Source organism: Heptranchias perlo, chromosome 10, assembly GCF_035084215.1.
Source record: "Heptranchias perlo isolate sHepPer1 chromosome 10, sHepPer1.hap1, whole genome shotgun sequence".
In the NCBI taxonomy this organism is placed as follows: domain Eukaryota; kingdom Metazoa; phylum Chordata; class Chondrichthyes; order Hexanchiformes; family Hexanchidae; genus Heptranchias; species Heptranchias perlo.
In genome coordinates this window covers 12,813,911-12,829,424 of record NC_090334.1, presented here as the reverse complement: position 1 = coordinate 12,829,424, position 15,514 = coordinate 12,813,911, and the positions used below count along the sequence as shown (strand labels likewise).

The 15,514-nt window shown below is 49.3% G+C and overlaps 1 protein-coding gene across 1 annotated transcript in view; it reads left to right on the top strand.

Moving 5' to 3' along the window:
- Positions 1-15,514, top strand: part of itpka (inositol-trisphosphate 3-kinase A) — an 87,635-nt gene that overhangs the window by 50,607 nt on the left and 21,514 nt on the right. Inside the window, exon 4 of the mRNA XM_067991237.1 lies at positions 14,893-15,097. Within this exon, the coding sequence (XP_067847338.1) occupies positions 14,893-15,097 (205 nt within the window). The remainder of the gene's footprint in view (positions 1-14,892; positions 15,098-15,514) is intronic.

Sequence of the window (15,514 nt, the reverse complement as noted above, 5' to 3'; positions counted from 1 at the left end):
CCAGACACTGGAGAGTTTTCCCCCTGATTCCCAAAGACTTCAATTTTACTAGGGCTCCTTGGTGCCACACTTGGTCAAATGCTGCCTTGATGTCAAGGGCAGTCACTCTCACCTCACCTCTGGAATTCAGCTCTTTTGTCCATGTTTGGACCAAGGCTGTAATGAGATCTGGAGCCGAGTGGTCCTGGCGGAACTCAAACTGAGCATCGGTGAGCAGGTTATTGGTGAGTAAGTGCCGCTTGATAGCACTGTCAACAACACCTTCCATCACTTTGCTGATGATTGAGAGTAGACTGATGGGGCGGTAATTGGCCGGATTGGATTTGTCCTGCTTTTTGTGGACAGGACATACCTGGGCAATTTTCCACATTGTCGGGTAGATGCCAGTGTTGTAGCTGTACTGGAACAGCTTGGCTAGAGGCGCGGCTAATTCTGGAGCACAAGTCTTCAGCACTACAGCTGGGATGTTGTCGGGGCCCATAGCCTTTGCTGTATCCAGTGCACTCAGCCGTTTCTTGATATCACGTGGAGTGAATCGAATTGGCTGAAGACTGGCTTCTGTGATGGTGGGGATATCGGGAGGAGGCCGAGATGGCATCTGAAGTGCCTCCATAAAAATGTTGGTCCGTGCGGAACATGTAAAAACAGAAGTGTTCAGAGTCTCTTCTCCATGCAAGATTCAACAAAGTCTGATCAGCACTGCATTGTCAGCAGTAGAATCCATGCAAGAAGCAGTTCACTTGGACCTCTACTGCTTCTTTCAGCTCTTATGGTGCCAGTCGTGGCTCAGTGGCACATTCTCACCTCTGAGGCTGGAAGGTTGTGAGTTTAAGCCCCACTCCAGAGAGTTGAGCCCATAATCCAGGCTGACAATCCCAGTGCAGTACTGAGGGAGTGCTGTACTGTCAGAGGTGTTGTCTTTCAGATGAGGGGTTGCATCCAGGCCCAGTCTACCCTCTCAGGTGGATGTAAAAGATCCCACAACCACTATTTTGAAAAAGAGCAGGGGAGTTCTCCCCGGTGTCCTGGCCAATTTTTATCCCTCAACCAACATCACTAAAAAACAGATTATCTGGTCATTATCACATTACTGTCTGTGGGATCTTACTGTGCACAATTTGGCTGCCACGTTTCCTACATTACCACAGTAACTTCAAAAAAGTACGTCATTTGCTGTAAAGTGGGACGTCCTGAGGTTGTGAAAGGCACTATATAGATACAAGTTCTTTCTTTAATCTCTTACATCTAAGCCTGTGCCTAACCTTCTTTCTCTACTTAGCTCTCATGTCAACAAGGGTCTCAAAATACTCGTTTTTAATTCAACCTCACACAGCTTTCTATTTGGGTGAAAGGACCCTTGTATTTTCATCTCTTTGGTGACAATGAACACCTCGGTGCTGAGACACAACAATAACAACAACTTGCATTTATATAGCGCCTTTAACATAGTTAAATGTCCGAAGGCGCTTCACAGGAGTTGTTATCAGACAAAGTTTGACACCAAGCAACATAAGGAGATATTAGGACAGGTGACCAAAAGCTTGGTCAAAGAGGTAGATTTTAAGGAGCGACTTAAAGGAGGAGAGAGAGGCGGAGAGGTTTAGGGAGGGAATTCTAGAGCTTAGGGAATTCCAGGCAGCTGAAGGCACGGCCGTCAATGGTGGAGCGATGAAAATTAGGGATGTGCAAGAGGCCAGAATTGGAGGAGCGCAGAGATCTCGGAGGGTTGTAGGGCTGGAGGAGGTTACAGAGATAGATAGGGTTGTAGGGATGGAGGAGGCTACAGAGATAGGGAGGGCTGTAGGTCTAGAGGAGGTTACAGAGATAGTGAGGTTTGTAGGGCTAGAGGAGGTTACAGAGACAGGGAGGGTTGTAGGGATGGAGGAGGTTACAGAGATAGGGAGGGTTGTAGGGATGGAGGAGGTTACAGAGATAGGGAGGGTTGTAGGGATGGAGGAGGTTACAGAGATAGGGAGGGGCGAGGCCATGGAAGGATTTGAACACATGGATGAGAATTTTAAAATCGAGACGTTGCCAGAACGGTAGCCAGGGATCAAAACATGTTCAGAATGCAAAACTTCGACTTATTTTATTTATGATCTAGAAGATGCCAATCCTTATGGAGATCTTTTCCTGAATTTCTCCACTCAGTATCAACGGCAATCAGCTCCACATCAGGACCAGGTTTTAGGGCATGGGCAGAAGCAAGAAAGATGTCCCAATGCCCGTCACAGTCAGTGAAGTACTTTTGAAATGTAGTTGCCGTTGTAATTTAGGGAATCACAGCAGTTTGTGCACAGCAAGGTCCCACAAAAACAGCAATGAAATAAATGACTAGATAATCTGTTCTAGTGATATATATTGGCCAGAACCCCCTGTTCTTTTTTCAGATAGTGCCATAGTATCTTTTACGGCCACCTGAGAGGGCAGACAGGGCCACAGTTTAACGTCTCATCCGAAAGACAGCACCTCCAGAAGGTGCAGCGCTCCCTCAGCACTGCACTGGAGCGTCAGCCTGGACTATGTGCTCAAGCCTCTGGAGAGGGACTTAAACCCATGACCTTCTGACTCAGAGGTGAGGGTGCTACCAACTGAGGCAAGGCTGACACCTAATCTTGCCACGTTGACACAGCATCAGCAGTGGAAAGCGGACCGATCTCCATTGGCTTCATGTCTCTCCTTGTCTCCATTACATGGTTAGATTAGGTGGGAACTCTTCGAAACCCGCCCAATCCTTTAGTTGGTCGGACAGATTCTTGCACGACCCTGATGGGCCAAAAGACCCCTTTCTTGTTCCGTTACCTCATCTGTTACTTGAGATGGGAGGTCTTTGCATGGGCCTGGAGCCTTACCCTCCCAGGTCTAGATGGGGACAGCGTCCACGATTCCATTTCGGTCCTGGAGTTACGTTCTTGGTCGGTTGAACGCAGGACTGTCTCATGTGAGTGATGGCGCTGCTCATTTTTGCTCATATAGTTTGGACCTGACATCCTGGGTGTGCACTGCAGGCTGTGCAACACCTTGACACCAAACCTCAGATTTCCGGCACAGAGCTGTAAATTAAGATGACATTTAGAACCCAACAGCTGTTAAACCCTGTGAAAACAAACGTAAGAAAGAACTTGAATATATATAGCGCCTTTCACAACCTCAGGACGTCCCAAAGGGCTTAACAGCCAATGAAGCAGTTTTGAAGCGAAGTGACTGTTGTAAAGGGGGGAATCGCAGCAGACAATTTACAAACAGCAAAATCCCACAAACTGAAATGTGATAATGACCAGATAATCTGATTTAGTGATGTTGGTTATATCAGAGAGTGTTACAGTGAGGGGTGTGGGGTATATCAGAGAGTGTAACAGTGAGGGGTGTGGGGTATATCAGAGAGTGTTACAGTGAGGGGTGTGGGGTATATCAGAGAGTGTTACAGTGAGGGGTGTGGGGTATATCAGAGAGTGTTACAGTGAGGGGTGTGGGGTATATCAGAGAGTGTTACAGTGAGGGGTGTGGGGTATATCAGAGAGTGTTACAGTGAGGGGTGTGGGGTATATCAGAGAGTGTTACAGTGAGGGGAGTGGGGTATATCAGAGAGTGTTACAGTGAGGGGTGTGGGGTATATCAGAGAGTGTTACAGTGAGGGGTGTGGGGAATATCAGAGAGTGTTACAGTGAGGGGTGTGGGGTATATCAGACAGTGTAACAGTGAGGGGTGTGGGGTGTATCAGACAGTGTAACAGTGAGGGGAGTGGGGTATATCAGAGAGTGTTACAGTGAGGGGTGTGGGGTATATCAGAGAGTGTTACAGTGAGGGGTGTGGGGTATGTCAGAGAGTGTTACAGTGAAGGGTGTGGGGTATATCAGACAGTGTAACAGTGAGGGGTGTGGGGTGTATCAGACAGTGTAACAGTGAGGGGAGTGGGGTGTATCAGACAGTGTAACAGTGAGGGGAGTGGGGTATATCAGAGAGTGTTACAGTGAGGGGTGTGGGGTATATCAGTGAGTGTTACAGTGAGGGGTGTGGGGTATGTCAGAGAGTGTTACAGTGAAGGGTGTGGGGTATATCAGAGAGTGTTACAGTGAGGGGTGTGGGGTATATCAGTGAGTGTTACAGTGAGGGGAGTGGGGTATATCAGAGAGTGTTACAGTGAGGGGTGTGGGGTATATCAGTGAGTGTTACAGTGAGGGGTGTGGGGTATGTCAGAGAGTGTTACAGTGAGGGGTGTGGGGTATATCAGAGAGTGTTACAGTGAGGGGTGTGGGGTATATCAGACAGTGTAACAGTGAGGGGTGTGGGGTATATCAGAGAGTGTTACAGTGAGGGTTGTGGGGTATATCAGAGAGTGTTACAGTGAGGGGTGTGGGGTATGTCAGAGAGTGTGACAGGGAGGGGTTTGGGGTATATCAGAGAGTGTTACAGTGAGGGGTGTGGGGTATATCAGAGAGTGTTACAGTGAGGGGTGTGGGGTATATCAGAGAGTGTTACAGTGAGGGGTGTGGGGTACATCAGAGAGTGTCACAGTGAGGGGTGTGGGGTACATCAGAGAGTGTCACAGTGAGGGGTGTGGGGTATATCAGAGAGTGTTACAGTGAGGGGAGTGGGGTATATCAGAGAGTGTTACAGTGAGGGGTGTGGGGTATATCAGAGAGCGTTACAGTGAGGGGTGTGGGGTATATCAGAGAGTGTTACAGTGAGGGGTGTGGGGTATATCAGAGAGCGTTACAGTGAGGGGTGTGGGTTATATCATAGAGTGTTACAGTGAGGGGTGTAGGGTATATCAGAGTGTGCTACAGTGAGGGTTGTGCGGTATATCAGAGAGTGTTATAGTGAGGAGTGTGGATATTATCAGAGAGTGTTACACTGAGGGGTGTGGGGTATATCAGAGAGTGTTACAGTGAGGGGTGTGGGGTATATCAGAGAGTGTTACAGTGAGGGGTGTGGGGTATATCAGAGAGTGTTACAGTGAGGGGTGTGGGGTATATCAGAGAGTGTTACAGTGAGGGGTGTGGGGTATATCAGAGAATGTTACAGTGAGGGGTGTGCGGTATATCAGGGAGTGTTACAGTGAGGGGTGTGGGGTATATCAGAGAGTGTTACAGTGAGGGGTGTGGGGTATATCAGAGAGTGTTACAGTGAGGGGTGTGGGGTATATCAGGGAGTGTTACAGTGAGGGTTGTGGGGTATATCAGAGAGTGTTACAGTGAGGGGTGTGGGGTATATCAGAGAGTGTTACAGTGAGGGGTGTGGGGTATATCAGAGAGTGTTACAGTGAGGGGTGTGTGGTATATCAGAGAGTGTTACAGTGAGGGGTGTGGGGAATATCAGAGAGTGTTACAGTGAGGGGTGTGGGGTATATCAGAGAGTGTTACAGGGAGGGGTGTGGGGTATATCAGAGAGTGTTACAGTGAGGGGTGTGGGGTATATCAGAGAGTGTTACAGTGAGGGGTGTGGGGTATATCAGAGAGTGTTGCAGTGAGGTGTTTGGTTTATATCAGAGAGTGTAACAGTGAGGGGTGTCGGGTCTATCAGAGAGCGTAACGGTGAGGGGTGTGGGGTATATCAGAGAGTGTTACAGGGAGGGGTGTGGGGTATATCAGAGAGTGTTACGATGAGGGGTGTGGGGTATATCAGAGAGTGTTACAGTGAGGGTTGTGGGGTATATCAGAGAGTGTTACAGTGAGGGGTGTGGGGTATATCAGAGAGTGTTACAGTGAGGGGTGTGGGGTGTATCAGAGAGTGTTACAGTGGGGGGTGTGGGTTATATCAGAGAGTGTTACAGTGAGGGGTGTGGGGTATATCAGAGAGTGTTACAGTGAGGTGTTTGGTTTATATCAGAGAGTGTTACAGTGAGGGGTGTGGGGTATATCAGAGAGTGTTACAGTGAGGGGTGTGGGGTATATCAGAGAGTGTTACAGTGAGGGGTGTGGGGTATATCAGAGAGTGTTACAGTGAGGGGTGTGGGGTATATCAGAGAGTGTTACAGTGAGGGGTGTGGGGTATATCAGAGAGTGTTACAGTGAGGGGTGTGGGGTATATCAGGGAGTGTTACAGTGAGGGGTGTGGGGTATATCAGAGAGTGTTACAGTGAGGGGTGTGGGGTATATCAGAGAGTGTTACAGTGAGGGGTGTGGGGTATATCAGAGAGTGTTACAGTGAGGGGTGTGGGGTATATCAGAGAGTGTTACAGTGAGGGGTGTGGGGTATATCAGAGAGTGTTACAGTGAGGGGTGTGGGGTATATCAGAGAGTGTTACAGTGAGGGGTGTGGGGTATATCAGAAAGTGTTACAGTGAGGGGTGTGGGGTATATCAGAGAGTGTTACAGTGAGGTGTTTGGTTTATATCAGAGAGTGTTACAGTGAGGGGTGTGGGGTATATCAGGGAGTGTTACAGTGAGGGGTGTTGGGTATATCAGAGAGTGTTACAGTGAGGGCTGTGGGGTATATCAGAGAGTGTTACAGTGAGGGGTGTGGGGTATATCAGAGAATATTACAGTGAGGGGTGTGGGGTATATCAGAGAATGTTACAGTGAGGGGTGTGGGGAATATCAGAGAGTGTTACAGTGAGGGGTGTGGGGTATATCAGAGAGTGTTACAGTGAGTCGTGTGGGGTATATCAGAGAGTGTAACAGTGAGGGGTGTGGGGTATATCAGAGAGTGTTACAATGAGGGGTGTGGGGTATATCAGAGAGTGTTACAGTGAGGGGTGTGGGGTATATCAGACAGTGTAACAGTGAGGGGTGTGGGGTGTATCAGACAGTGTAACAGTGAGGGGAGTGGGGTATATCAGAGAGTGTTACAGTGAGGGGTGTGGGGTATATCAGAGAGTGTTACAGTGAGGGGTGTGGGGTATGTCAGAGAGTGTTACAGTGAAGGGTGTGGGGTATATCAGACAGTGTAACAGTGAGGGGTGTGGGGTGTATCAGACAGTGTAACAGTGAGGGGAGTGGGGTGTATCAGACAGTGTAACAGTGAGGGGAGTGGGGTATATCAGAGAGTGTTACAGTGAGGGGTGTGGGGTATATCAGTGAGTGTTACAGTGAGGGGTGTGGGGTATGTCAGAGAGTGTTACAGTGAAGGGTGTGGGGTATATCAGAGAGTGTTACAGTGAGGGGTGTGGGGTATATCAGTGAGTGTTACAGTGAGGGGAGTGGGGTATATCAGAGAGTGTTACAGTGAGGGGTGTGGGGTATGTCAGAGAGTGTTACAGTGAGGGGTGTGGGGTATATCAGAGAGTGTTACAGTGAGGGGTGTGGGGTATATCAGACAGTGTAACAGTGAGGGGTGTGGGGTATATCAGAGAGTGTTACAGTGAGGGTTGTGGGGTATATCAGAGAGTGTTACAGTGAGGGGTGTGGGGTATGTCAGAGAGTGTTACAGGGAGGGGTTTGGGGTATATCAGAGAGTGTTACAGTGAGGGGTGTGGGGTATATCAGAGAGTGTTACAGTGAGGGGTGTGGGGTATATCAGAGAGTGTTACAGTGAGGGGTGTGGGGTACATCAGAGAGTGTCACAGTGAGGGGTGTGGGGTACATCAGAGAGTGTCACAGTGAGGGGTGTGGGGTATATCAGAGAGTGTTACAGTGAGGGGAGTGGGGTATATCAGAGAGTGTTACAGTGAGGGGTGTGGGGTATATCAGAGAGCGTTACAGTGAGGGGTGTGGGGTATATCAGAGAGTGTTACAGTGAGGGGTGTGGGGTATATCAGAGAGCGTTACAGTGAGGGGTGTGGGTTATATCATAGAGTGTTACAGTGAGGGGTGTAGGGTATATCAGAGTGTGCTACAGTGAGGGTTGTGCGGTATATCAGAGAGTGTTATAGTGAGGAGTGTGGATATTATCAGAGAGTGTTACACTGAGGGGTGTGGGGTATATCAGAGAGTGTTACAGTGAGGGGTGTGGGGTATATCAGAGAGTGTTACAGTGAGGGGTGTGGGGTATATCAGAGAGTGTTACAGTGAGGGGTGTGGGGTATATCAGAGAGTGTTACAGTGAGGGGTGTGGGGTATATCAGAGAATGTTGCAGTGAGGGGTGTGCGGTATATCAGGGAGTGTTACAGTGAGGGGTGTGGGGTATATCAGAGAGTGTTACAGTGAGGGGTGTGGGGTATATCAGAGAGTGTTACAGTGAGGGGTGTGGGGTATATCAGGGAGTGTTACAGTGAGGGTTGTGGGGTATATCAGAGAGTGTTACAGTGAGGGGTGTGGGGTATATCAGAGAGTGTTACAGTGAGGGGTGTGGGGTATATCAGAGAGTGTTACAGTGAGGGGTGTGGGGTATATCAGAGAGTGTTACAGTGAGGGGTGTGGGGTATATCAGGGAGTGTTACAGTGAGGGTTGTGGGGTATATCAGAGAGTGTTACAGTGAGGGGTGTGGGGTATATCAGAGAGTGTTACAGTGAGGTGTTTGGTTTATATCAGAGAGTGTTACAGTGAGGGGTGTCGGGTCTATCAGAGAGCGTAACGGTGAGGGGTGTGGGGTATATCAGAGAGTGTTACAGGGAGGGGTGTGGGGTATATCAGAGAGTGTTACGATGAGGGGTGTGGGGTATATCAGAGAGTGTTACAGTGAGGGTTGTGGGGTATATCAGAGAGTGTTACAGTGAGGGGTGTGGGGTATATCAGAGAGTGTTACAGTGAGGGGTGTGGGGTGTATCAGAGAGTGTTACAGTGGGGGGTGTGGGTTATATCAGAGAGTGTTACAGTGAGGGGTGTGGGGTATATCAGAGAGTGTTACAGTGAGGTGTTTGGTTTATATCAGAGAGTGTTACAGTGAGGGGTGTGGGGTATATCAGAGAGTGTTACAGTGAGGGGTGTGGGGTATATCAGAGAGTGTTACAGTGAGGGGTGTGGGGTATATCAGAGAGTGTTACAGTGAGGGGTGTGCGGTATATCAGAGAGTGTTACAGTGAGGGGTGTGGGGTATATCAGAGAGTGTTACAGTGAGGGGTGTGGGGTATATCAGGGAGTGTTACAGTGAGGGGTGTGGGGTATATCAGAGAGTGTTACAGTGAGGGGTGTGGGGTATATCAGAGAGTGTTACAGTGAGGGGTGTGGGGTATATCAGAGAGTGTTACAGTGAGGGGTGTGGGGTATATCAGAGAGTGTTACAGTGAGGGGTGTGGGGTATATCAGAGAGTGTTACAGTGAGGGGTGTGGGGTATATCAGAGAGTGTTACAGTGAGGGGTGTGGGGTATATCAGAAAGTGTTACAGTGTGGGGTGTGGGGTATATCAGAGAGTGTTACAGTGAGGTGTTTGGTTTATATCAGAGAGTGTTACAGTGAGGGGTGTGGGGTATATCAGGGAGTGTTACAGTGAGGGGTGTTGGGTATATCAGAGAGTGTTACAGTGAGGGCTGTGGGGTATATCAGAGAGTGTTACAGTGAGGGGTGTGGGGTATATCAGAGAATATTACAGTGAGGGGTGTGGGGTATATCAGAGAATGTTACAGTGAGGGGTGTGGGGAATATCAGAGAGTGTTACAGTGAGGGGTGTGGGGTATATCAGAGAGTGTTACAGTGAGTCGTGTGGGGTATATCAGAGAGTGTAACAGTGAGGGGTGTGGGGTATATCAGAGAGTGTTACAATGAGGGGTGTGGGGTATATCAGAGAGTGTTACAGTGAGGGGTGTGGGGTATATCAAGAGTGTTATTGTGAAGGGTGTGAGGTATATCAGAGTGTGTTACAGTGAGGGGTGTGGGGTATATCAGAGTGTTACAGTGAGGGGTGTGGGGTATATCAGAGAGTGTTACAGTGAGGGGTGTGGGGTATATCAGAGAGTGTTACAATGAGGGGTGTGGGGTATATCAGAGAGTGTTACAGTGAGGGGTGTGGGGTATATCAGAGAGTGTTACAGTGAGGGGTGTGGGGTATATCAGAGAGTGTTACAGTGAGGGGTGTGGGGTATATCAGAGAGTGTTACAGTGAGGGGTGTGGGGTATATCAGAGAGTGTTACAGTGAGGGGTGTGGGGTATATCAGAGAGTGTTACAGTGAGTCGTGTGGGGTATATCAGAGAGTGTTACAGTGAGGGGTGTGGGGTATATCAGAGAGTGTTACGATGAGGGGTGTGGGGTATATCAGAGAGTGTTACAGTGAGGGGTGTGGGGTATATCAGAGAGTGTTACAATGAGGGGTGTGGGGTATATCAGAGTGTTACATTGAAGGGTGTGGGGTATATCAGAGTGTTATTGTGAAGGGTGTGAGGTATATCAGAGTGTGTTACAGTGAGGGGTGTGGTGTATATCAGAGTGTTACAGTGAGGGGTGTGGGGTATATCAGAGAGTGTTACAGTGAGGGGTGTGGGGTATATCAGAGAGTGTTACAGTGAGGGGTGTGGGGTATATCAGAGAGTGTTACAGTGAGGGGTGTGGGGTGTATCAGAGAGTGTTACAGTGAGGGGTGTGGGGTATATCAGAGAGTGTTACAGTGAGGGGTGTGGGGTGTATCAGAGAGTGTTACAGTGAGGGGTGTGGCGTATATCAGAGAGTGTTACAGTGAGGGGTGTGGGGTTTATCAGAGAGTGTTACAGTGAGGGGTGTGGGGTGTATCAGAGAGTGTTACAGTGAGGGGTGTGGGGTATATCAGAGAGTGTTACAGTGAGGGGTGTGGGGTATATCAGGGAGTGTTACAGTGAGGGGTGTGGGGTATATCAGAGAGTGTTACAGTGAGGGGTGTGGGGTATATCAGAGAGTGTTACAGTGAGGGGTGTGGGGTATATCAGAGAGTGTTACAGTGGGGGGTGTGGGGTATATCAGAGAGTGTTAAGGTGAGGGGTGTGGGGGATATCAGAGAGTGTTACGATGAGGGGTGTGGGGTATATCAGAGAGTGTTACAGTGAGGGGTGTGGTGTATATCAGAGTGTTACAGTGAGGGGTGTGGGGTATATCAGAGAGTGTAACAGTGAGGGGTGTGGGGTTTATCAGAGAGTGTTACAGTGAGGGGTGTGGGGTATATCAGAGAGTGTTACAGTGAGGGGTGTGGGGTATATCAGAGTGTTACAGTGAGGGGTGTGGGGTATATCAGAGAGTGTTACAGCGAGGGGTGTGGGGTATATCAGAGAGTGTTACAGTGAGGGGTGTGGGGTATATCAGAGTGTTACAGTGAGGAGTGTGGGGTATATCAGAGAGTGTTACAATGAGGGGTGTGGGGTATATCAGAGTGTTACAGTGACGGGTGTGGGGTATATCAGAGAGTGTTACAGTGAGGGGTGTGGGGTATATCAGAGAGTTTTACAATGAGGGGTGTGGGGTATATCAGAGTGTTACAGTGAGGGGTGTGCGGTATATCAGAGAGTGTTACAGTGAGGGGTGAGGGGTATTTCAGAGAGTGTTACAGTGAGGGGTGTGGGCTATATCAGAGAGTGTTACAGTGAGGGGAATGGGGTATATCAGAGAGTGTTACAGTGAGGCGTGTGGGGTATATCAGAGAGTGTTACAGTGAGGGGTGTGGGGTATATCAGAGAGTGTTACAATGAGTGGTGTGGGGTATATCAGAGAGTGTTACAGTGAGGGGTGTGGGGTATATCAGAGAGTGTTACAGTGTGGGGTGTGGGGTATATCAGAGAGTGTTACAGTGAGGGGTGTGGGCTATATCAAAGAGTGTTACAGTGAGGGGAGTGGGGTATATCAGAGAGTGTTACAGTGAGGGGTGTGGGGTATATCAGAGAGTGTTACAGTGAGGGGTGTGGGGTATATCAGAGAGTGTTACAGTGAGGGGTGTGGGGTATATCAGAGAGTGTTACAGTGAGGGGTATGGGGTATATCAGAGAGTGTTGCAGTGAGGGGTGTGGGGTATATCAGAGAGTGTTACAGTGAGGGTTGTGGGGTATATCAGAGAGTGTTACAGTGAGGGGTGTGGGGAATATCAGAGAGTGTTACAGTGAGGGGTGTGGGGTATATCAGAGAGTGTTACAGTGAGGGGTGTGGGGTATATCAGAGAATGTTACAGTGAGGGGTGTGGGGAATATCAGAGAGTGTTACAGTGAGGGGTGTGGGGTATATCAGAGAGTGTTACAGTGAGTCGTGTGGGGTATATCAGAGTGTTACAGTGAGGGGTGTGGGGTATATCAGAGAGTGTTACAGTGAGGGGTGTGGGATATATCAGAGAGTGTTACAGTGAGTCGTGTGGGGTATATCAGAGAGTGTTACAGTGAGTCGTGTGGGGTATATCAGAGAGTGTTACAGTGAGGGGTGTGGGGTATATCAGAGAGTGTTACAATGAGGGGTGTGGGGTATATCAGATAGTGTTACAGTGAGGGGTGTGGGGTATATCAGAGAGTGTTACAATGAGGGGTGTGGGGTATATCAGAGTGTTACAGTGAGGGGTGTGGGGTATATCAGAGAGTGTTACAGTGAGGGGTGTGGGGTATATCAGAGAGTGTTACAGTGAGGGGTGTGGGGTATATCAGAGAGTGTTACAGTGAGGGGTGTGGGGTATATCAGAGAGTGTTCCAGTGAGGGGTGTGGAATATATCAGAGAGTGTTACAGTGAGGGGTGTGGGGTATATCAGAGTGTTACAGTGAGGGGTGTGGGGTATATCAGAGAGTGTTACAGTGAGGGGTGTGGGGTATTTCAGAGAGTGTTACAGTGAGGGGTGTGGGGTATATCAGAGAGTGTTACAGTGAGGGGTGTGGGGTATATCAGAGTGTTACAGTGAGCGGTGTGGGGTACATCAGAGTGTTACAGTGAGGGGTGTGGGGTATATCAGAGTGTTACAGTGAGGGGTGTGGCGTATATCAGAGAGTGTTGCAGTGAGGGGTGTGGGGTATATCAGAGAGTGTTACAGTGAGGGGTGTGGGGTATATCAGAGAGTGTTACAGTGAGGGGTGTGGGGTATATCAGAGAGTGTTACAGTGAGGGGTGTGGGGTATATCAGAGTGTTACAGTGAGGGGTGTGGGGTATATCAGAGAGTGTTACAGTGAGGGGTGTGGGGTATATCAGAGAGTGTTACAGTGAGGGGTGTGGGGTATATCAGAGAGTGTTACAGTGAGGGGTGTGGGGTATATCAGAGAGTGTTACAGTGAGGAGTGTGGGGTATATCAGAGAGTGTTACAATGAGGGGTGTGGGGTATATCAGAGTGTTACAGTGAGGAGTGTGGGGTATATCAGAGAGTGTTACAATGAGGGGTGTGGGGTATATCAGAGAGTGTTACAGTGAGGGGTGTGGGGTATATCAGAGAGTGTTGCAGTGAGGGGTGTGGGGTATATCAGAGAGTTTTACAATGAGGGGTGTGGGGTATATCAGAGTGTTACAGTCAGGGGTGTGGGGTATATCAGAGAGTGTTACAGTGAGGGGTGAGGGGTATTTCAGAGAGTGTTACAGTGAGGGTTGTGGGCTATATCAGAGAGTGTTACAGTGAGGGGAATGGGGTATATCAGAGAGTGTTACAGTGAGGGGTGTGGGGTATATCAGGGAGTGTTACAGTGAGGGGAGTGGGGTATATCAGAGAGTGTTACAGTGAGGGGTGTGGGGTATTTCAGAGAGTGTTACAGTGAGGGGTGTGGGGTATATCAGAGAGTGTTCCAGTGAGGGGTGTGGAATATATCAGAGAGTGTTACAGTGAGGGGTGTGGGGTATATCAGAGTGTTACAGTGAGGGGTGTGGGGTATATCAGAGAGTGTTACAGTGAGGGGTGTGGGGTATTTCAGAGAGTGTTACAGTGAGGGGTGTGGGGTATATCAGAGAGTGTTACAGTGAGGGGTGTGGGGTATATCAGAGTGTTACAGTGAGCGGTGTGGGGTACATCAGAGTGTTACAGTGAGGGGTGTGGGGTATATCAGAGTGTTACAGTGAGGGGTGTGTGGTATATCAGAGAGTGTTACATTGAGGGGTATGGGGTATATCAGAGAGTGTTACCGTGAGGGGTGTGGGGTATATCAGAGTGTTACAGTGAGCGGTGTGGGGTATATCAGAGAGTGTTACAATGAGGGGTGTGGGGTATATCAGAGTGTTACAGTGAGCGGTGTTGGGTATATCAGAGTGTTACAGTGAGGGGATGGGGTATATCAGAGTGTTACAGTGAGGGGATGGGGTATATCAGAGTGTTACAGTGAGGGGTGTGAGGTATATCAGAGAGTGTTACAGTGAGGGGTGTGGGGTATATCAGAGAGTGTTACAGTGAGGGGTGTGGGGTATATCAGAGTGTTACAGTGAGGGGTGTGGGGTATATCAGAGAGTGTTACAGTGAGCGGTGTTGGGTATATCAGAGTGTTACAGTGAGGGGATGGGGTATATCAGAGTGTTACAGTGAGGGGTGTGAGGTATATCAGAGAGTGTTACAGTGAGGGGTGTGGGGTATATCAGAGAGTGTTACAGTGAGGGGTGTGGGGTATATCAGAGTGTTACAGTGAGGGGTGTGGGGTATATCAGAGTGTTACAGTGAGGCGTTGGGGTATATCTCTTGACCTGGGCATTGCTGGTAAGGTCAGCATTTATAGTCGTTCCCTCATTGCCCGGAGAAGGTGGTGGTGGGCCTTCTGATTGAACAAGCTGCAGTCCGTGCGTTGAAGATATTTGCACGATAATGTTGAATAGCAAATTCCAGGACATGGACCCAGCGGCGATAAAGGAGCCGGGGGATATGTGTCGAACCCAGAATGGCGTACAGCTTGAAGAAGACCATGGCGGCGATGGTGACCCTTTGACATTGCTGCTTTTGTCCTTCTCAATGGTGGAGGTCGCTGTGCGGGGCAGGGGATGGGGCGAGGTGCTGGCCGTCACTGCAGCCCACCCTGTTGATCGTACATACTGCAGCCACAGTGCGCCGTTGGTAAGATAGATATTGATGCGTCCTTTCAGCCTCAAGGCAGGTCTGGGGTTGGCGGGGTCGGGGGGGCGGGGGGGGTTACCGAAAACTGTTCCCATTCCCCATTGCCTCCATCTTTAACCCTTTGCAGGACGTATCTGGAAGAAGAGCTGATGAAAGCCCGAGAGAGGCCAAAGTTACGGAAGGACATGTACAAGAAAATGGTGGAAGTTGACCCTCAGGCCCCAACACCACAGGAGCACACTCTCCAAGCTGTTATCAAGCCACGTTACATGCAGTGGAGGGAGACCCTCAGCTCGACAGCAACGCTAGGGTTTCGCATTGAAGGCGTTAAGGTACTACAGCTTGATTTAGTCCTTCTGGAAGAGCTTGTGCTTGGCCCCTTGGTTCCATGTGGAAAAATAGAAAGGCATCTTTCTCTAGTTTCTCTCCTATCTTCCCCTCGTGCCCTCTCTGAGCTCACCTTGTCCATGAGACCCACCTCCTGCTCCCTCAACCCTATTCCCACTGCTGACCACCCAATTTCCCTTCCTGGCCCCCATGTTAGCTGATATTGTTAGCGGTTCCCTCTCCTCAGGTACTGTCCCCCTCCCCTTCAAATCTGCCATCATCACCCCCCCTCCTCAAAAAGCCCACCCTTGACCCCTCTGTCCTTGCAAACTACCACTCCATCTCAAACCTCCCTTTACTCTCCAGAGTCCTTGAGCGTGTTGTCGCCTCCCAAATCCATGCCCACCTTTCCCGCAATTTCA